This window comes from Mustelus asterias, chromosome 6 (genome assembly GCF_964213995.1).
Source record: "Mustelus asterias chromosome 6, sMusAst1.hap1.1, whole genome shotgun sequence".
NCBI classification, from domain to species: Eukaryota; Metazoa; Chordata; class Chondrichthyes; order Carcharhiniformes; family Triakidae; genus Mustelus; species Mustelus asterias.
This window is the reverse complement of record NC_135806.1, coordinates 110354461-110376305: the sequence shown is the minus strand read 5'-3', so window position 1 is coordinate 110376305 and position 21845 is coordinate 110354461. Positions and strand designations below refer to the sequence as shown.

Below are 21845 nucleotides of genomic sequence, written 5' to 3'. Positions count from 1 at the left end.
TCATAAAAACCAGAACTTACAGAAAAAAATTGAAAGATGGTTCTTTATTCTCTCTCAACTTTCATCATTTTAAGCTGATTCATAAATAACAAAAATACAGAAGTACAAAATGCTGTTTTTTTTTGTGGATCTTGCATCAGAGATCAAATATAGTCAGGTCCCCAAGTCGGTTTAACATCCACGTCACAGTTCTGTGCTCTGGTGATTTAAACTAGCAAAACTGCATTAATGCAGCCATCATTTTCTGGGTTATTTGTTACTTGTGCATATTTACCTGAAAAGGAAGAGAAAATGCATTAGTTCTAACAATTGCACACAGTGCTTTAGTTAAATAGATATTGCACAGTAAGTGGTTTAAATTACAAAACATCACACAAGTTGTTTTTTGTATCCGAGATGCACACGATTCATGAGCAAAATACCAACCCCCCTGAAGTTATTACAGACTCCTATATCCATAGTCATTGTACTTTAATAAATTTGGAACTATTTATTAAAATGCAATGTAGCAACATTAATATCCCCATTAGCCAAGCAGAGTGCCAGCTGTTTGAAATGCAGCATGTGGGCAGTGGCATTTATAGTGGCAGCCCACATTGCTGGCAGGTGGTTACAGTATTAGGCACAATGAGAGCAATTAACATGAAGAAAACGAGTTACATACAATTAATGTGGAAGCAGTCTAATACAAGATGGAACTACAACCCATCATGCTGCACTTATGGGACCAATGCACAACTGATTTATAAAAAGTCAATCCCAGTACGCAATTCCTATTGATGGTGGAACAGTAGTGTGCACCTCTTGGAGGAAACAAGAGAAATGAGCCCCATTTTGACGTTTCCAAATAGGCTAACAACACAACTGTACCCTCATGAGAAACCTAAAGATGGCATTGGAGAGAAAGCCGTGAGGGAATTGTTCCCCAGGCTTTGGAAGGCTCAGAATTTAATGTTGCTGTCATAGAAGTTGTAAATGTGCAAAGTAACATTGAAACAATAGCAGAGGGACTGGCTATTCAGAAGGAAAAGACCCACTTCCTTTGTTTCCTATTTCACAAACAAATACAGCACTTCAAGTTGTGGTCATGTCCCTGAACATTGTGACTTTTAAGTGAAACAGAGTGACTCGTGGATTCCCATAGAAATCAAAAGTAAAGGTGGAGTTAGGTTCCTTCAGACATTTCTTGTCCAGAAAAAAAACAATGTACAAGTTGAAATAATGCATTCTACATGTGTAGTACTGTGCATTCCTACCTTGCTTAAGTTGCAAAATAAATCGCTCAATAGAACAGAATACCAGACATTGAAATTCGATAACATTAAATCACCCAAACTAGCCCCAAATAGCACAGCTTCTGTGTCTCACCCACAGCACTTCTGAAACTCAGCTTAACTTTTCTCTTTTCCCACTCTTGTCCTCTGCTCCTTTCCCACCCTCTTCTTTCTATCTGCACAGCCTAGATCACTTTTCCGATTAGGCATGGGGGAGGTGTGGAAAGAGGGATGCAGATGTGGTGTCCATAGAAGAAGCAGTTCATCAACCTGATCAGTGACCATCAGATTCTCATCTCTGCCCTGTACTCAGAATCTCAGGCCTTGCTCTCACCACAGCCTGGGCCTCCAGTGGCATGGCAGCTTTGGTATCAAAACATAGCAGTGGCTAACCCAGTGTTCAGTGCAAAGGGGGGGGCCAGAGTGCAGACTATGTAAAATCAAAAATGTTGGCATAGATAGGGGAAAAAGTCCTAAAGAGTAAACAACTTTAAAAGCAAAATGACTTAAAGTGAAGCAACTTGTGAGAATTTACTGTAATCTTTTATGAGATTGAGTTAACTGGAAAGTGTGGACAAAGGAGAAGAAAGAAAGAAAAATGCCACCATATGCCACAAACAGCAGTCGTCTTTTTCAAGTGAAGAATCAGTGAGTAGATGAAGTCCAAGGAATTAGCAACAATTTGTATAATTTACAAAATATTTGTTGCTTCACAATAGTGAAGTTTAATGGGGTGAAACTATGCAACAGAAAGACCACCTCAAATGATAGAAATTACAGAATTCCTAATCCCTAGTATGTTGCATTTTAACAATGGTACCAAAAAGCTTCATGTCCATTCCAATATTAAAGTCTCAAGTAGAAAATATTTGTTTCGAACTTACCCCAGACAACTTTGCCTCCTTGTGTGACTAAGCCAAGCTCACTTACGTTCACTTCAATGACAGTTCCTTTAGTAATAACCCCTACAGGGAAATACAAATGTTGACAATCTCTTAACATCCTAGAGAAACAGATGAAACATCCATGGAACTACCCACCCTTGCTACCAACCACCTGAAATTGAAGACTGAACATGCGTGATTGCTTTGAGAAATGACTTACACATTGTTAAAACTATAGACAGACATAGTAGTTAAGTTGCTTTTAGACTTTGATCTTCCTGAGGACTCAACTGACACTCTTGGAATTAAGATGCTCGTTTCTGTTCTAATTCCAAAATGTGAATTTTCTTTCCTGATCTTTATGTAGGCCTTAACTGAATGTCCAATTAAAATAAATAGCAGCTGAATGTGGATAAAATATGCTAATATATTTGAAATTTTTTTTTAAATTAGAAGTCAATTTATACACTGAGTATGAATGGATGTGGAATTTACAGGTAGATCTTGTTATAATTCAAGGTCAGAAACTCAAGTGTTTTACGAAGTTCGCCTGGATCATAAGTTTTACATTTCGAATTTCGCGAGGATAAGCATATATGTCTCACTTCAGGTATGATTCAAATGACCCACTAGGGAGCTTTTTTCAAACAAAGTTTATTTAAGAATATAGTTAACATGTATAGAAAGAAAATTAGCAATAACTTTTACCAATTACAAACAAAAGACCAATGATATTGTATAAACCTTAACAAATATAATGAATCAATCAAACAAAACTACACACACACACACTCTCTCGAGGCAAGCTAACCGCCAACAGCAGATTGAATAGCTTTTATTACAAACTGGTTTAATTTTTTTTTAAAAAAGTTTTTAAAAATAACTTACTATTTCAAAATGTTCGATAATTAGGATGTTGAATCAAATTGAATCCTGTATTCCTTGTGACGATTGTGACATTTGTGATGTTTGTGTATCTTTGAGTTTTTAAAATCATGTTCTCTGCATGAAGGCTAGGAACCTTGCTTCCAGCTAACAGCAGAATTTTCAAAACCAAGGAGAGAGAAACACTGTTTTCCAGTTTGATGCCCACCTCTTTCTAAACTAAAACTGCAGCCCGCAGTCAAACAGAAAATGAAACCTTAAATTTACTACGATACCAAAAACACATGACCTGCTACCAGTCTTCCTCCTAACAATGCAGGGTCATAAAGCAGTGGTCAGAAAGTACTTGAGGCCCATAGCAAAAATAACCAAAGCTCCATTTAAGCCATTGAAGTCGCAATAAAAAGGAATTTTCCAGACATCCCAGCAACACTGAAACCAAAAAGGCCTGCTTACAACTGCAGAGAATATGATTTTTTTTAAACTCAAAGGTACACCAACGTCACAATCTTTACACAAGGAATACAGGATCCAATTTGATTCAACATCCTAATTATTGAACACTTTGAAATAGTTCCAGAGCATCCGGAACAAGGTAGATGAACTTGGGGCGTGGATTGGTACTTGGGACTACGATGTTGTGGCCATTACGGAGACGTGGGTAGAACAAGGACAGGAATGATTGTTGGACGTTCCGGGGTATTGATGTTGCAGTAAGTGTAGGGAAGCTGGTAAAAGAGGTGGAGGAGTAGCATTGTTAATCAAGGATAGTTTAACAGCTGCAGAAAGGCACTTCGAGGGGGATCTGCACACTGAGGTAATATGGGCTGAGGTTAGAAATAGGAAAGGAGCGGTCACGTTGTTAGGAGTTTACTAGAGGCCCCCAAATAGTAATAGAGATGTGAAGGAAGAAATGGCTAAGCAGATCATGGATATGTGTGGGGGTCACAGGGTAGTTGTCATGGGGGACTTTAACTTTCCAAATATTGATTGGAACCTTTGTAGGTCAAATAGTTCGGATGGGGCAGTTTTTGTGCAGTGTGTGCAGGAGGGTTTCCTGACACAATATGTGGATAGGTCGACAAGAGGGGAGGCCACATTGGATTTGGTACTGGGAAATGAACCGGGTGGCCAAGTGTTAGATTTGGTTGTGGGAGAGCACTTTGGAGATAGTGACCACAATTCGGTGTCTTTTGTTATTGCAATGGAGAGGGATAGGGCCGTAGGGCAGGGCAAGGTTTACGATTGGGGGAGAGGTAATTATGATGCGATTAGGCAAGAATTGGGGGGCATAAGATGGGAACAGAAACTGTCAGGGAAAGGCACTAATGAAAAGTGGAACTTTTTCAAGGAACAATACTGGGTGTCCTTGATAGGTATGTCCCTGTCAGGCAGGGAGGAAATGGCCGAGTGAGGGAACCATGGTTCACGAAAGAGGTGGAATGTCTTGTGAAAAGGAAGAGGGAAGCTTATGTAGGGATGAGGAAACAAGGTTCAGATGGCTCGATTGAGGGTTACAAGTTAGCAAGGAACGAGCTGAAAAAGGGGCTTAGGAGAGCTAGGAAGGGACATGAGAAGTCCTTGGCGGGTCGGATCAAGGAAAACCCCAAGGCTTTTTACTCTTATGTGAGGAATAAAAGAATGACCAGGGTGAGGTTAGGGCCGGTCAAGGACAGTAGTGGGAACTTGTGTATGGAGTCAGTAGAGATAGGCGAGGTGATGAATGAATACTTTTCTTCAGTGTTCATCAAGGAGAGGGGCCATGTTTTTGAGGAAGAGAAGGTGTTACAGGCTAATAGGCTGGAGGAAATAGATGTTCGGAGGGAGGATGTCCTGGCAGTTTTGAATAAACTGAAGGTAGATAAGTCCCCTGGGCCTGATGAAATATATCCTAGGATTCTTTGGGAGGCAAGGGATGAGATTGCAGAGCCTTTGGCTTTGATCTTTGGGTCCTCACTGTCCACAGGGATGGTGCCAGAGGACTGGAGAATGGCGAATGTTGTTCCTCTGTTTAAGAAAGGGAATAGAAATGACCCTGGTAATTATAGACCAGTTAGTCTTACTTCGGTGGTTGGTAAATTGATGGAAAAGGTCCTTAGGGATGGGATTTACGACCATTTAGAAAGATGCGGATTAATCCAGGATAGTCAGCACGGATTCGTGAAGGGCAAGTCGTGCCTCACAAATTTGATTGAATTTTTTGAGGAGGTAACTAAGTGTGTTGATGAAGGTAGGGCAGTTGATGTCATATACATGGATTTTAGTAAGGTGTTTGATAAGGTCCCCCATGGTCGGCTTATGATGACAGTGAGGAGGTGTGGGATTGAGGGAAAGTTGGCCGATTGGATAGGTAACTGGCTGTCTGATCGAAGACAGAGGGTGGTGGTGGATGGAAAATTTTCGGATTGGAGGCAGGTTGCTAGCGGAGTGCCGCAGGGATCAGTGCTTGGTCCTCTGCTCTTTGTGATTTTTATTAATGACTTAGAGGAGGGGGCTGAAGGGTGGATCAGTAAATTTGCTGATGACACCAAGATTGGTGGAGTAGTGGATGAGGTGGAGGGCTGTTGTAGGCTGCAAAGAGATATAGATAGGATGCAAAGCTGGGCTGAAAAATGGCAAATGGAGTTTAACCCTGATAAATGTGAGGTGATTCATTTTGGTAGGACTAATTTAAATGTGGATTACAGGGTCAACGGTAGGGTTCTGAAGACTGTGGAGGAACAGAGAGATCTTGGGGTCCATATCCACAGATCTCTAAAGGTTGCCACTCAAGTGGATAGAGCTGTGAAGAAGGCCTATAGTGTGTTAGCTTTTATTAACAGGGGGTTGGAGTTTAAGAGCCGTGGGGTTATGCTGCAACTGTACAGGACCTTGGTGAGACCACATTTGGAATATTGTGTGCAGTTCTAGTCACCTCACTATAAGAAGGATGTGGAAGCGCTGGAAAGAGTGCAGAGGAGATTTACCAGGATGCTGCCTGGTTTGGAGGGTAGGTCTTATGAGGAGAGGTTGAGGGAGCTAGGGCTGTTCTCTCTGGAGCGGAGGAGGCCGAGGGGAGACTTAATAGAGGTTTATAAAATGATGAAGGGGATAGATAGAGTGAACGTTCAAAGACTATTTCCTCGGGTGGATGGAGCTATTACAAGGGGGCATAACTATAGGGTTCGTGGTGGGAGATACAGGACGGATATCAGAGGTAGGTTCTTTACGCAGAGAGTGGTTGGGGTGTGGAATGGACTGCCTGCAGTGATAGTGGAGTCAGACACTTTAGGAACATTTAAGCCGTTATTGGATAGGCACATGGAGCACACCAGTATGATAGGGAGTGGGATAGCTTGATCTTGGTTTCTGATAAAGCTCGGCACAACATCGTGGGCCGAAGGGCTTGTTCTGTGCTGTACTAATATGTTCTATGTAGTATGTTATTTTTTAAAAATTAAATAACCAGTTTGTAATAAAAGCTATTCAAACCATTCTTTATTAGAAATAGAAACCTTTAAAAACAATTTGAACAGCAGTTAACCTGAGGAACTGCCTGCAGTGAGCATTTGGGACCACATTCCCTCCAGGATTTTAAACCCTACGCATTAGCAATTCTGCTCTCACAACTATTATTGCCATCACAGAATGATTGCAAACAGATTTAGAAGATAAGGTACTTCACCAAGAAAGAAATCAACTTGAATCATTCTTGCTGCAATTAGTTAGGGAACAAAGTCTATACATTATTTTATTTGCTTACCTAATGTTGTATATAACGGTGATGATGGGTTCTTCTTAACACCAAGTATAGGTAAACAGAAGGTGGCCTTGAGCTCTGGATGGGTTACATGGGCCTTCTTAAAACGCAAGCCCTGCACAACAATAATTACAATTCAGACCATTTTTTTCTTTTACTGAAGGAATCACAAATGAGAAATTACATTTGAACATTATATTTTAACTGGTTAAACTGTTTTCAACTGATGCGATAAACAGCTAAACTCAACAATGATTTATCACTGCATGTCAACAATAAGTACAGAAATAAGGGTCATTTGGCTAATTCTTCATAGGAACATATGATTTCCAAAGCATCCAGCTACCACTTCATTTTTGTTGTTGCCTCCACTACCCCAACTGGAAGAAATGTTTCGCGATGTGTTCCAAACTTGCGAGATACCCCCATTTCTGCAATTGTGTTTTATCTTGAAGTATTGTATGGGATTAATTTTTTTTTTAAATTCTACTTAGCATCTTGTATCAAGGTATCACCTTGTGAACTTTATCCCCCCAACCTTTCTTTACATTTGGCTTGCTGACCAGCCTTGTCTCCCTTCCCTACACAAATTCCAGGGTTTGTATGGTTCTACCGTACCTCATGGTTAGTGCTAAAAGCAATATTCAAAAGTGAGAAGAGTCTAGAAATCAATACAATGCTAATATCACAAACTGATTTGACAATCTAGTCGTGCTGTGTAATTTGTTTCTTTAATTACTGCCTGCAATGCTTGGATATGATCTATTTAACTCCCATATCTTCTTCCAAGCTGCCCCCTGCTTCTTTGATCAAAACAACTGAGTCCCAGTTTTCTTCTAGTATTTGGACCTTCCACAACTGAACTGAAGTAGCACTTTTGCAGCTTCTTCAGCTTGTACAATCTCCCCAACTGTAGGACCGTCTACACACCTGACCAAATTTTTGCAGACCAGAAACAATAGGGTCCCTGATCCAACACTAGAGGCTGTCCACTCAGTGCATTCCTGCAACCCAACATCACCAATTAGTAACCACATTTAATCAGGGGAACAGACTGCCGAGTTAGACTAGATTGTCAAATCGAAGTCGGAGATCATGATGGCAGCGTTGTATTGAGTTCTAGACTGACTGCACATTTTAAGCTTGGGCTGATCTTTAGTATCAGCCACTGATCTCTCTCTTCCAGTTACTTCCCTATCCATGTCCAAATTTTACCCCAATCATCAGCTTATGTAGTTGACTTTCATGTGGAATTAGGAGAACTAGTTTCCTGGGTTTATCATAAAATCATTTTTATTGAAAATAATCACACTAGCTTGTTTCCTATTAATTAATTCAGATTTTAGATGCCTGGATGTTCCAAGTCTATATCAAGTTGATTGAATCTATCAGTATTGCTTTCCTATTTTTTTTCCAGAGTACTGTGTTTTGTTTAGATTTGGTAGTTTATTGCAGACTTCTAAAATTACTTTTCTCCCTTTTGGTTTGATTTGTCACATGTATTAGTATAGTGAAAAGTAATGTTTTTTGTGTGCTACACAAAACATACCATACATAGAGAAGGAAAGGAGAGAGTGTAGAACGTAGTGTTGCAGTCATAGCTTGGGTGTAGAGAAAGATCAACTTAATGCGAGGTAGGTCCATTCAAAAGTCTGATGGCAGCAGGGAGGAAACTGTTTTTGAGTCAGTTGATATGCATCCTCAGACTTAAGAACATAAGAAATAGGAGCAGGAGTAGGCCATCTAGCCCCTCGAGCCTGCCCCGCCATTCAATAAGATCATGGCTGATCTGACGTGGATCAGTACCACTTACCCGCCTGATCCCCATAACCCTTCATTCCCTTACCGATCAGGAATCCATCCATCCGCGCTTTAAACATATTCAGCGAGGTAGCCTCCACCACCTCAGTGGGCAGAGAATTCCAGAGATTCACCACCCTCTGGGAGAAGAAGTTCCTCCTCAACTCTGTCTTAAACCGACCCCCCTTTATTTTGAGGCTGTGTCCTCTAGTTTTAACTTCCTTACTAAGTGGAAAGAATCTCTCCGCCTCCACCCTATCCAGCCCCCGCATTATCTTATAAGTCTCCATAAGATCCCCCCTCATCCTTCTAAACTCCAACGAGTACAAACCCAATCTCCTCAGCCTCTCCTCATAATCCAAACCCCTCATCTCCGGTATCAACCTGGTGAACCTTCTCTGCACTCCCTCCAATGCCAATATATCCTTCCTCATATAAGGGGACCAATACTGCACACAGTATTCCAGCTGCGGCCTCACCAATGCCCTGTACAGGTGCATCAAGACATCCCTGCTTTTATATTCTATCCCCTTCGCAATATAGGCCAACATCCCATTTGCCTTCTTGATCACCTGTTGTACCTGCAGACTGGGCTTTTGCGTCTCATGCACAAGGACCCCCAGGTCCCTTTGCACGGTAGCATGTTTTAATTTGTTTCCATTGAGATAGTAATCCCATTTGTTATTATTTCCTCCAAAGTGTATAACCTCGCATTTCTCAACGTTATACTCCATTTGCCATATCCTCGCCCACTCACTCAGCCTGTCCAAATCTCTCTGCAGATCTTCTCCGTCCTCCACACGATTCACTTTTCCACTTATCTTTGTGTCGTCTGCAAACTTCGTTACCGTACACTCCGTCCCCTCCTCCAGATCATCTATATAAATCTTTTGTATCTCTTTCCCGACGGGAGATGTTGGAAGAGAGTATGTCCAGGGTGCGTGGAGTCCTTAATTATGCTGGCTGCTTTTCTGAGGTAGTATTTGCATCAAATATTCCCTGCCAGATAGTCTCAATGGAAAATAAATCCTGTACCAATCTCCCAAGAGCCCCTGAAAGAGTTACTTCACCTTATTTCCTATCTAACTTGTCCTTCCTCAGTGCTCTGAGCCTTTATTAATTCTTTATACTCATTCTTATTAAAACTTTAACTGAATCTACTTGTATAATTTGTACAAAGTTGAAATGTGCAATAACCTTCTCTTCCAGTCAGGTTTTTTAACTCACCATCGGTCTGATGAATCTTTCATATTTAGGAGGTTTCCTAGTGAATCCATCTCCGACAAAGCAAACTTTAGTCACCATTCTCTTCCAAGCTTTCTTCTTCCGTTTACCTGTGCGGATAACTTTCAGGACTTCAGTTTCTCCTTGGGCACGGACTTTTGGCAAAGGTACTTCCCATTTACCCTACCAAAGAATAATTTACATAAAGATTATGAATCATTGAAACAAGTTGTATTTATATAGCAATTTTAACGTCATAAAACGTTCTAAGGTACTTCACAGGAGCGTTATAAAACACATGAGACCGAACCAAATAAGGAAATATTTGGTTTAGCTTAAAACTAAAGTTTAGTCAAAGAGGTGGGTTTTAAGGAGGGTCTTAAATGAGGAAGAGACAGAAAGGTATAGGAAGGGAATTCCAAAGCTTGAAGGTGTGGCCACCAAGGTGGAACAATTGCGAATGCAGATATAGAACAAAGAACAATACAGCACAGGAACAGGCCCTTCGGCCCTCCAAGCCTGCGCCGCTCCCCGGTCCAGGATTGAATCCTGAATCCAGGATCCCCGCCCAATTTTCCAGCCTATCTACATCCTAATATCCTATCCACCGAGCTGTCCCTCACAGCTACGATGCTTTGTTCATCACAACCTATTAACTCACCCCCACCCCCCCATTCCAGACCATGTGATCTCCAGGGAGAGGCGAAAACCCAGAGTGAAAACCCCAGGGCCAATATGGGGAAAAAAAATCTGGGAAATTCCTCTCCGACCCCCTGTGGCGATCGAAACGAGTCCAGGAGATCACACTGGCCCTGATCAGAAAATGCTTCCCAACCCTATTCATTTCCACTTCTGCTTTACGAACACCATCTGAATTCCCTGCCCCCGAGACAGGTTCCCAACTATCCGCAGTCTCGCTCTGTACTGGCACCAGCAAGATGATCATAGAATGAAGCCTTGGGAGGGTTGTCGGAGATCAGAGATAGGGAAGGATAAGGGGTTTGAAAACAAGGTTGATAATTTTAAAATAAAACATTGCTCGATTGGGAGCCAATGTAGAACAACAAACACACTGGTGATAACTGCAAGTTAGGACACAGGCAGCAGAGTTTTGAATAACCTCCAGTTTATGGAGGGTAGAATGGGAGAGATCAGCAGGAAGTGTATTGGAATAGTTGAAGCTAGAGGAAACAAAGTCAGGAATGAGAGTTTCAGCAGCAGATGAGCTGAGACGGGACAAAGTCAGGCAATGTTACAGAGGTGGAAATAGGCACTCTTTGTGCTGGCAGGAAGAGGAGGTCAGAAGCTCATTTCAGGGTCAAGTGTGACACCAAGGTTGCAAACTGACTGGCTTAATCTCAGACTCTTGTTGAGGAGGGATGGAGTCAGCAGCTAAGGAACAGAGTTTGGAGTGAGGACGAAAACAACAGCTTCAGTCTTCTTAATACTTAATTGGAGGAAATTTCTGCTCATCCAGCATTGGAAGTTGGATAAACAATGTGATAATTTTGCAAGAATGGGGGAAGTTAAGAGAGGTGGGGGTGAGGTAGAGTTGGATGTCATCAGTGTACTGTGCCTTTGGATGATGTTGCCAAGAGAAGCATGTAGATGAGAAATAGGAAGGACCAGGATAGATACTTGGGGACATCAGAGGGAACGATGTGGAAACAGGAAAAATGATAGATAAGAATGGAACCATGCGATGGCAATCTCACCCAGCTGGATGATAGTGGAGAGGCATTCGAAGAGAAGGGGTGGTCAACCACATCAAAGGCTGCAGACAGGTCAAGAAGGAAGAGTTTAACTGTCACAGTTACATAGGATTTCATTTGTGACTTTGTTACTGTGGTAAGAGCGGAAAACTGATTGGAGGGATTTAAGAATGGAGATCTGGGAAAATGGGAATGGATTTGGAAGATGACAACTTGGAGATGGGTTGGTAGTTGTGTGGGCAGTGGGGTCAAGGGTTTTTTTTTGGAGGGCTGATGACAGGAGATTTAAAGGAGGGAGGGACAATACCTGAAGAGAGAACTGATTACAACATCAGCTGACATGGGAGCCATGAAAGGACATTGAATGATCAGCAGTTTAGTTGGAATAGGATTGAGGGATACGGAGGTGGGCCACAAGAGAATTAGAGGCTATTATCCTTCGAAAGGGATTCCCTGCCCTCTTCTTGTGATGAAATACTATAAAAATTATAAATAATGCTGCAGCACCCTTGATTTGTGGCACCACGATGTTGGTGACAGCAGTCTTTAAATCCAGCTGTATACAAACTGGTCCCAGTGGTAAGGCAGGTATGTATGTGTTTTACTAAATCGAAACAAAAATAACTTGCATTTTTAAAAAGCATCTTTCACAATCTAAGGACAACCCAAAGATACTTTTTGAAGCATATTCACTGACCTATCATGGGAAAGGTAGCAACCAATGTGCACAGCAAGGCCCTACAAACATCACGGAGAAAAACAAGCAGGTGATTTACTTTAGCAGTGTTAACTGGAGGATAAATGTTGACCAGGACACTGGCTTTCCCTTCCTCTTTTACAAATAGAACCTTAAGATATTTTATATCTATCAGAAAGGGTAAAAAGGACCCTGTCCAAAAGAGTGGGCCTCGCCCACAGTAACACTACCTTGGTACTGCACGAAGTAGTGTCAGCTTATGCGTTCACAAAGCCTGTAGTGGGACTTTACCCACCACCGTCAAGATTGTAATGAGCCAAAGCTGAAACCTCAAAACAAATATTTCCCTCAAACACCTGTACAGATACGTTCAAGAAACAGAGACCTGCAGATTCAACATCTAGAGTCAACGATACACAAGACGGTTCACTTACAGCTTTCTCTTTTCTCTTTTGTTTGATCATGTTGGACAGGACTTTGGCACGGGATTGGCCCTCTCTGTCGAGTAGATAGGCTGGTATGGCTCCTTCTGGTGTCTTCTCATCCTTCTTCTGTTTTGTGTTTCTCTGTTCGTGCATTTTGAGGCTGTGGAGATGAAATTAATATGTGTTTCATGTGAAATTACGAGTGATATTTTAAAAAATATATTTCTTGTTGCTTTTGGAGGTTAATGCTCCTGTGTAAATACTTCCTCCAAGGGACTCCCTAATCAAAGACCAGTATGTTAATCACAAGAGAAAGATGAATTTATTCAACATTCAAGGTGAGTTTAAACATAGGGAACTAAAACAGTTGAGCATGATGACAAGAATGGTGCATGTAATACACAATAATACTTTTCTTAAAATATGATTTGAGGGCTAGGCCATGAAGAATTACAGAACTAGACAGGACTCATCCATTATTCCTGTTCTTGCTGATTATATTAGTTCTAAATTCCCAACTCCTCCAATTTAAAATTCCCATCCTTAAATGACTGTCTCACTCCATCTCTGTAACCTCCTCCAGCCAAACACAACAATGTTTCTCTTGCACCCTCTCTGGTTCCACCATACTTGGCACCCCTCAGCCCCAGCACTGGTGGTCATGTCTTTGCTCAACTAGGCTCCACCTTATCCAATTTCCTCCAGAAGGCCCTTCGCATCAGCATCTATCTCTCCTCCTGAAAGACCTTGTTATAACCCCTCCCCTTCGCCAAGCTTTTGACTATCCCTCCCCAATAGCTCATTTGGCTCAACATCTTTTCTTTACTCTTTTTCCATTATTATTAAATAAATTGAAGGCGGAGACAGACAGATTTTAGTCTCAGGGACTTGAGAGATATGGGGAACGGGTGCAAAAGTGGAGTTGAAGCCCAAGATCAGCTGAGGGAGGAATGCTGGTTACAGCACCAGAAAAATTCAGTCCTTCAAATAGTAAAAATGATTTTTTCACATTCACAACAGACAGCCAGCAGCTGGGTGTAACGTTCAGATCCGAAGAGGAACCATATTGGATTGGAAATGTTAACCCTATTTCTCTCCACAGATGCTGTCAGACGTAGGTGAGGTAATATCACTGGATTAGCAATTCAGAGGTCCAGACTATTGCTCTGAGGACATGGGTTCATATCCCACCACAGCAGCTGGTGGAATTTGAATTCAAATTAATATATCTTGAATATAAAGTCAGTCTCGGTAATGGTGATTATTGTAAAACCTCACCCGGTTCCCTAATGTCCTTTAGGAAAGGAATTCTGCCATCCTTACCCGGTGAGATGGGAATGCCACCATATTAAAGTTCCTCTTCAAGCCATACACCATCCTGACTTGGAGCTAAATCATTGTTCAGTGTTGCTGGGTCAAAATCCTGGAACTCCATTCCTAACAGCACTGTGGGTATACCTATACCAGATAGACAGCACTCATTCAAGACAGCGGTTCACCACCACCATCTCAAGGGTAATTAGGTGTTGGCAATAAATGTTGCCCAAGCTAGCGATGTCTACAGCTAGCAAAAATAAATCTGCTGAGGTTTTCCAGCACTTTGTTTCAATTGCAGATCTCGAGCACACAGAATTTTGTTTTTTCTAAAAATTTATGCTTCATGGTACAGCTGAATTTCCAAAGAAGTTTTCTATTCCTACACTGTCATTCATTTCAACCCAAGTATAGGAAGCCACCCTCCAACTCCTCTCCTCCACTGTGCAGCTCAGGAGAACTGTCCTCACTTAAAGTTTAGTTTATTTTCTGAGTCACAAGTAGGCGTACATTACAGTGCAATGAAATTACTGTGACAATCCCCTAGTAGCAACACTCCAACACCTGTTCAGATACAGTGAGGGAGAATTTAGCATGGCCAACACATCTAAAACAAAGAAAATTACAGCACAGGAACAGGCCCTTCGGCCCTCCAAGCCTGCACCGACCATGCTGCCCGACTTAACTAAAACCCCTACCCTTCTGGGGACCATATCCCTCTATTTCCATCCTATTCATGTATTTGTCAAGACACCCCTTAAAAGTCACTATCTTATCCGCTTCCACGACCTCCCCCGGCAACGAGTGCCAGGCACCCACTACTCTGTAAAAAAAAACCTGCCTCGCACATCTCCTTTAAACCTTGCCCCTCGCACCTTAAACCTGTGCCCCCTAGTAATTGACTCTTCCACCGAGAAAAAGCTTCTGACTATCCACTCTGTCCATGCCTCTCAATCTTGTAGACTTCTATCAGGTCGCCCCTCAACCTACGTCGTTCCAGTGAGAATAAACCAAGTTTCTCCAACCTCTCCTCATAGCTAATGCCCTCCATACCAGGCAACATCCTGGTAAATCTTTTCTGTACCCTCTCCAAAGCCTCCACATCTTTCTGGTAGTGTGGCAACCAGAATTAAACACTATATTCCAAGTGCAGCCTCACTAAGGTTCTATAAAGCTGCAACATGACTTGCCAATTTTTAAACTCAATGCCCCAGCCGATGAAGGCAAGCATGCCGTATGCCTTCTTGACTACCTTCTCTACCTGCATTGCCACTTTCAGTGACCTGTGTACCTGTACACCCAGATCCCTTTGCCTATCAATACTCTTAAGGATTCTGCCATTTACTGTATATTTCCTATTTGTATTAGACCTTCCAAAATGCATTACCTCACATTTGTCCAGATTAAACTCCATCTGCCATCTCTCCGCCCAAGTCTCCAACCGATCTATATCCTGCAGTATCCTCTGATGGTCCTCATCGCTATCTGCAAACCCACCAACCTTTGTGTCGGCCGCAAACTTACTAATCAAACCAGTTACATTTTCCTCCAAATCATTTATATATATTACAAACAGCAAAGGTCCCAGCACTGACCCCTGAGGAACGCCACTTGTCACAGCCCTCCATTCAGAAACGCACCCTTCCACTTTTACCCTCCATCTTCTTTGACTGAGCCAGTTTTGTATCCACCTTGCCAGCTCACCTCTGATGCCATGCGACTTCACCTTCTGCACCAGTCTGCCATGAGGGACCTTGTCAAAAGGCCTTACTGAAGTCCATGTAGACAACATCCACTGCATTACCCTCAATCATCTACGTCACATCCTCGAAAAACTCAGTCAAGTTCGTGAGACACGACCTCCCCTTCACAAAACCATGTTGCCTCTCACTAATACATCCACTTATTTCCAAGTGGGAATAAATCCTGTCTCGAAGAATCCTCTCCAATAATTTCCCTACCACTGATGTAAGGCTCACCGGCCTGTAATTACCTGGATTATTCTCGCTACCCTTCTTAAACAAAGGAACAACATTGGCTATTCTCCAATCCTTTGGGACCTCCCCTTAGCCAGTGAGGATACAAAGATTTCTCTCAAGGCCCCAGCAATTTCCTCCCTTGCCTCTCTCAGTATTCTGGGGTATATGGGCGGCACGGTAGCACAGTGGTTAGCACTGCTGCTTCACAGCTCCAGGGACCTGGGTTCGATTCCCGGCTTGGGTCACTGTCTGTGTGGAGTTTGCACATTCTCCTCGTGTCTGGTGGGTTTCCTCCGGGTGCTCCGGTTTCCTCCCACAGTCAAAGAACAAAACAGTACAGCACAGGAAACAGGCCCTTCGGCCCTCCAAGCCTGTGCCGCTCCTTGGTCCAACTAGACCAATCGTTTGTATCCCTCCATTCCCAGGCTGCTCATGTGACTATCCAGGTAAGTCTTAAACGATGTCAGCGTGCCTGCCTCCACCACCCTACTTGGCAGCGCATTCCAGGCCCCCACCACCCTCTGTGTAAAAAACGTCCCTCTGATGTCTGAGTTATACTTCGCCCCTCTCAGCTTGAGCCCGTGACCCCTCGTGATCGTCACCTCCGACCTGGGAAAAAGCTTCCCACTGTTCACCCTATCTATACCCTTCATAATCTTGTATACCTCGATTAGATCTCCCCTCATTCTCCGTCTTTCCAAGGAGAACAACCCCAGTCTACCCAATCTCTCCTCATAGCTAAGACCCTCCATACCAGGCAACATCCTGGTAAACCTTCTCTGCACTCTCTCCAATGCCTCCACGTCCTTCTGGTAGTGCGGCGACCAGAAGCGCCTGTCCGTGCCTCTAACCATTGCGTCCCCCACAACCATCGCTCTCCTAAACCCCTTCTTTCCCTTCCGGACCCCTGAGCCTGTCTCCGTGGAGGCGATCTGGTCCTTGTGGCTTACCCCTGGAGGGTCATCCCCCTCCACAGAATCCAAAACAATATACCTATTTTGGAGGGGGACAACCACAGGGGATCCCTCCACAGACTGCTCACTCCCTTCCCTTTTCCCATCTGTTGCCCATCCCTTTCTTTTATGGGAGACTGCCACTGGGGTACTTTCTGGCACATCACCCTTCTGACTATTACCCCTCCTAACTGTGACCCACGTGTCTTCCTTCCGAGACCCTGGTGTCACTACCTGACTATAACTTTTATCTATTACTCTCTCATTTTCCCTAACTAAACTGAGTTCATCGAGCCTCAGCTCCAGCTCCCTTACACGATCCTTCAGGAGTTGCAGTTCCACACATCTGGCACAGATATGGACTTCCGGGAGGCAAGTTGTCTCCAGGAACTCCCACATCCCACACCGAATGCAGTATACTGGCCTCCCACTCATACCAGCCATGTCCTTTTTAGTTTTTGGGAGATAAAACAAAAAGGGGGTGTAACCGAAGAAAAACAAACAAACAACCTTCCTCGCCTTCACCGAAGCCCTGTGAGCCAAAGCCCTTCAGCTCTCACTCTGTCCCCTGCTCACTCCGCTGCCCGCTAACGACGCTGCCCGCTCAAAGGTGCGGCCTACTTTTAAACCCTCCAAAACCTTCCCAGGCTGCTGCTGGGCCTATTTCCTGTTTAGAAAAAAAACCTCCGATTTTTTTCACAAATTTAACTGAAAAATTATTAAATAAATTAGTGCACAAACAAGCTCCCTTACCCTCAGTCCAAAGATGTGCGGGTTAGGTCGATTGGTTATGCTAAAAATTGCCCCTTAGTGTCCTGAGATGCATAGGTTAGAGGGATTAGTGGGTAAATCTGTCGGGATATGGGGGTAGGGCCTGGGTGGGATTGTGGTCGGTGCAGACGCGATGGGCCGAATGGCCTCTTTCTGTACTGTAGGGATTCTATCTATCATATCCCATCAGGCCGTGGGGACTTGTCTACCTTAATGTTTCTCAAGAACCCCAATACCTCCTCCTTTTTGATCTCAACATGACTCAAACTATCTACACATCCTTTCCCAGACTCATCATCCACCAAGTCCTTCTCTTTGGTGAATACTGACGCAAAGTACTCATTTAATACCTCACCCATTTCCTCTGGCTCCACGCATAGATTCCCCCCCTTGTCCTTGAGTGGGCCAACCCTCTCCCTGGCTACCCTCTTGTTCTTTATATATCTATAAAAAGCCTTGGGTTTTTCCTTAATCCTGCTGGCCAATGCTTTTTCGTGACCCCTTTTAGCCCTCCTTACTCCTTGCTTAAGTTTCTTTCTACTTTCCTTGTATTCCACACTTGCATCGTGTGTTCCCAGCCCCCTAGCTTTGACAAATGCTTCCTTTTTCTCTTTGACTCACAATATGTCTCGTTATCCAAGGTTCCCAAAACTTGCCATACTCATCCTTACAGGAATGTGCCAGTCCTGAATTCCTATCAACTTACACTTCAAAGCCTCCCACATGCCACATGTGGATTTGTCCTCAAACATCTCCCCCCAATCTACATTCTTCAGTTCCTGCCTAATATTGTTGTAATTAGCCTTCCCCCAATTAAGCACCTTCACTTGAGGACTACATTTATCTTTATCTATCAGTACCTTAAAGCTTACCGAGTTGTGGTCACTGTTCCCGAACTGCTCCCCTATGAAACGTCGACCACTTGGCCGGGCTCATTCCCCAATACCAGGTCCAGTATGGCCCCTTCCCTAGTTGGACTATCTACATACTGTTTCAAGAAGCCCTCCTGGATGCTCCTTACAACTCTGCCCTATTCACGCCCCTAGCACTAAGTGAGTCCCAGTCAATATACGGTAAGTTAAAATCTCCCACCACAACAACCGTTACTTTTACATCTTGCCAAAATCTGCCTACAAATCTGTTCCTCTATCTCCCGCTGGCAATTGGGTGGCCTATAGTAAACCCCCAACATTGTGACTACACCTTTCCTATTCCTGAGCTCTACCCATATTGCCTCGCTGTATGAGCCCTCCAAGGTGTCCTCCCAGAGTACAGCTCTGATATTCTCCCTAACCAGTAGTGCAACTCCCCCACCCCTTTTACATCCCCTTCTATCCCGCCTGAAACATCTGTATCCTGGAATGTTAAGCTGCCAATCCTGTCCTTCCCTTAGCACCGATCTAACCAGCACGTCTTTCAGAATGTGGGAGAAACCAGAGCACCCGGAGGAAACCCATGCAGACACGGGGAGAATGTGCAGACTCGGCAGTCAGTGACCCAAGCTGGGAATTGAACCCAGGTCCCTGGCATTGTGAGGCAGCAGTACTAACCACTGTGCCGCATTTGTGGTTTTAATCTTATTTCATTGTAACCAGAGCACTTCCAGCCTCTTCCCTCTCCTTGGAGACCGCATCTCCATTTTCCACTCACTAACGACCCCTGCACATACAGGAACAGTTTCCAGATTGATCCTGCCAAGATCCAAAATTACCTTTTCCACACCTCTCCTGATCTCCCTACTGTCTGTTTTGATCAGATTGTTCAAAAACATGAGAAATAGGAGCAGGAATAAACCATCGAGTGTTGAGCCTGCTCCGTCATTCATTACGATCATAGATGATCTTTACCTACTCCCGATATCCTTTGATTCACTGAGACACCAAGCGTCTATCTATCTCAGTCTTAAACATATCCAATGATGGAGTAACCACAACCCTCTGGGGTAGAGAATCCCAAAGATTCAGAACTCTGAGTGAAGAGATTCCTCATCTCAGTCCCAAATGACCCAGTAACTGCGCCCCCGTGTTCTAGATCCCCTAGCCAGGAAAACAACCTCAGTTAAAAAGCAAATTACTGCGGATGCTGGAATCTGAAACAAAAACAGAAGATACTGGAAAATCTCAACAGGTCTGACAGCACCTGTGGAGAGAAAATAAAGCTAACCTTTTGAGTCCGGTGATTCTTGGGGAGAACATGCAAACTCCACAGACAGTGGAGTTCACCCAAGGCTGGAATTGAACCCAGATGCTGTGAGGCAGCAGTGCTAACCACTGTGCCACCAGAAAAAAAATAGTCTTCTAGAGCCAATGGACCATAGGTGACAGGGAAAGAAAAGAAACAACAATGTGCGCCCAAAGCAGGTTTGATACTAATTTTGAATGACTCAAACCAAATTTACACCTCTAACTTTTCCCACTTGGAATCATAGAATCCCTACAGTATAGAGGGAGGCCATATGGCCCATCGAGTCTGTACCCCCCATCCCCATAACCCCACACATTTACCCTACTAATCCCCCTGACACCAGGGTCAATTTAGCCTGGCTAGTCAATCTTACCCGCACATCTTTGGACTGTGGGAGGAAACCAGAGCACCCGTAGACACGGGGAGAAAGTGCAAACACCACACAGACAGTGACCAAAGCCGGGATTTGAACCTGGATCCCTGGCGCTGAGAGGCAGCAGTGCTAACCACTGTGCCGCCAATTAATACTTCTCACGAATAGTCACAAATCTGAAGCGTCAACACCATTTGTCTCCCTACACAGATGCTGCCAAACCTGCTGAGCTTTTTCCAGGATTTTCTGATACTATTTCCTCTTACAACCTTGGTGTCCTATTCAACCTGCACACATTTTGTTCATAAAAGTTCATTTATCAAAATGAATGTGATTCTACACTACTGTTTTAATACACGTGATTCACATTACTAAAATTGTGCACATTGACAAAGTTTGCGATCCTACCCCTTCAAAAGAAAGCAGATTCATTTAAAACTACATTGTATTTTTGGAAAACATCAATCAGTAGCATTTACTTTATCCTATTTTCTCAAATATGACTAGTCTTCTGTGACTATGAGACTACATCATAAAATTTCTATGGATACTAATGCAGACGGTAAACTTAAGCAAATTCTACAGCATTATTTTAAATCCATTACCTCAACTAGATTGGAAAAAAGGAAGCTAGGTATTAAAAATGTCCAAAACATGCATTCAGATGATGAGTTGGTGAGCGGGTAGTTTAAGAGTGATACTTACGTCTTCTTCATCTGTATTTTTTCTGAATGGCGCTGTTTGTGGTACAATTTGGCCTTAAGACCGATCATCTTCCTGGCTTTGTGAGCGCGCTTATGCGCTTCACGGCTCTCCTTCTTCCTTTTCTTTTCATGGTAGTCCAGGCGATAGCCATATCGCTTACGGTGTAACTCGATGTGTTCGTTCTGTGGCTGTTTTCAATCAGAAGGAACATATTTATTATACACGCACAAAACCCTGCAGCCTGCTACTTCACAGAAAATATTTGTATAATTGGAAATTTTAATAAACAGATGCCAATTTTCTGTGCATATCCACAATAAATATTGGCCTTGCAAGAGATGGGAGTCCAGGGCAGGGGTTGGAGGGAAGGAGATGGGAATTGGGGGGGGGGCGTAGTGAGACAGTTAATCAGTGTCGCAAGTAGGCTTACGTTGACACTGCAATGAAGTTACTGTGAAAATCCTCTAGTCGCCACACTCCAGTGCCTGTTCAGGTACTCAGAGGGAGAATTTAGCACGGCCAATGCACCCCAACCAGCACCTCTTTTGGACTGTGGGAGGAAACCCACGTGAACACGGGGAGAACGTACAAACTCCACACAGACAGTGACCCAGGCCAGGAATCGAACCTGGGTCCCTGGCGCTGTGAGGCAGCAGTACTGACCACCCTGTGTCACCGACGGGTGTGCGTCCCCCCCTGGGCCGACAGTGCGTGTTTATCGCTCACATTCTCCCCGCTCCCGGACCTCAGTCTCTCACTCACCATCTTGCTGCTCTCAGTCTCGCTCTAATACCGCAGCTGAACCGCTCGTCCCGGGTGGATCGCGCGCGCGCTCTCTCTCTCTCTCTCTGTCGGTAACACGAGATAATCCTCCAGGCCCCACTCACTCCGCCGCCATCTTATTCGAAGAGGGAGCCAAAGAGCGG

General features: G+C 43.6%; 1 protein-coding gene across 2 annotated transcripts; it reads right to left on the bottom strand.

Annotated features, from left to right (window-relative positions):
* Positions 1 to 29: 29 nt before the first annotated feature.
* On the bottom strand, positions 30 to 21843 carry nsa2 (NSA2 ribosome biogenesis homolog (S. cerevisiae)). 2 transcript variants are annotated; one of them, XM_078214915.1, is made up of 7 exons: positions 21682 to 21843; positions 20920 to 21107; positions 12650 to 12800; positions 9810 to 9989; positions 6786 to 6897; positions 2159 to 2239; positions 30 to 274 (listed from the first exon to the last, which is right to left on the bottom strand). In XM_078214915.1, the coding sequence occupies exons 1-7, from the start codon at positions 21682 to 21684 to the stop codon at positions 207 to 209; spliced, it is 783 nt and encodes a 260-aa protein (XP_078071041.1). In that variant the 5' UTR covers positions 21685 to 21843; the 3' UTR covers positions 30 to 206. The 2 variants fall into 2 exon arrangements, with proteins under 2 accessions (XP_078071041.1, XP_078071042.1); XM_078214916.1 differs by lacking the exon at positions 30 to 274 and having other exon boundaries at positions 6786 to 6828; positions 6861 to 6897; positions 21682 to 21835.
* Positions 21844 to 21845: the final 2 nt, after the last annotated feature.

Coding starts and splice junctions, on each gene's coding strand:
- nsa2 (XM_078214915.1), bottom strand. Junction 9,990..12,649: donor AAAAGAGAAAAGAGAAAGCT/GTAAGTGAACCG, acceptor ATTCTTTGGTAG/GGTAAATGGGAAGTACCTTT. Junction 275..2,158: donor AGGAGGCAAAGTTGTCTGGG/GTAAGTTCGAAA, acceptor CTTCCTTTTCAG/GTAAATATGCACAAGTAACA.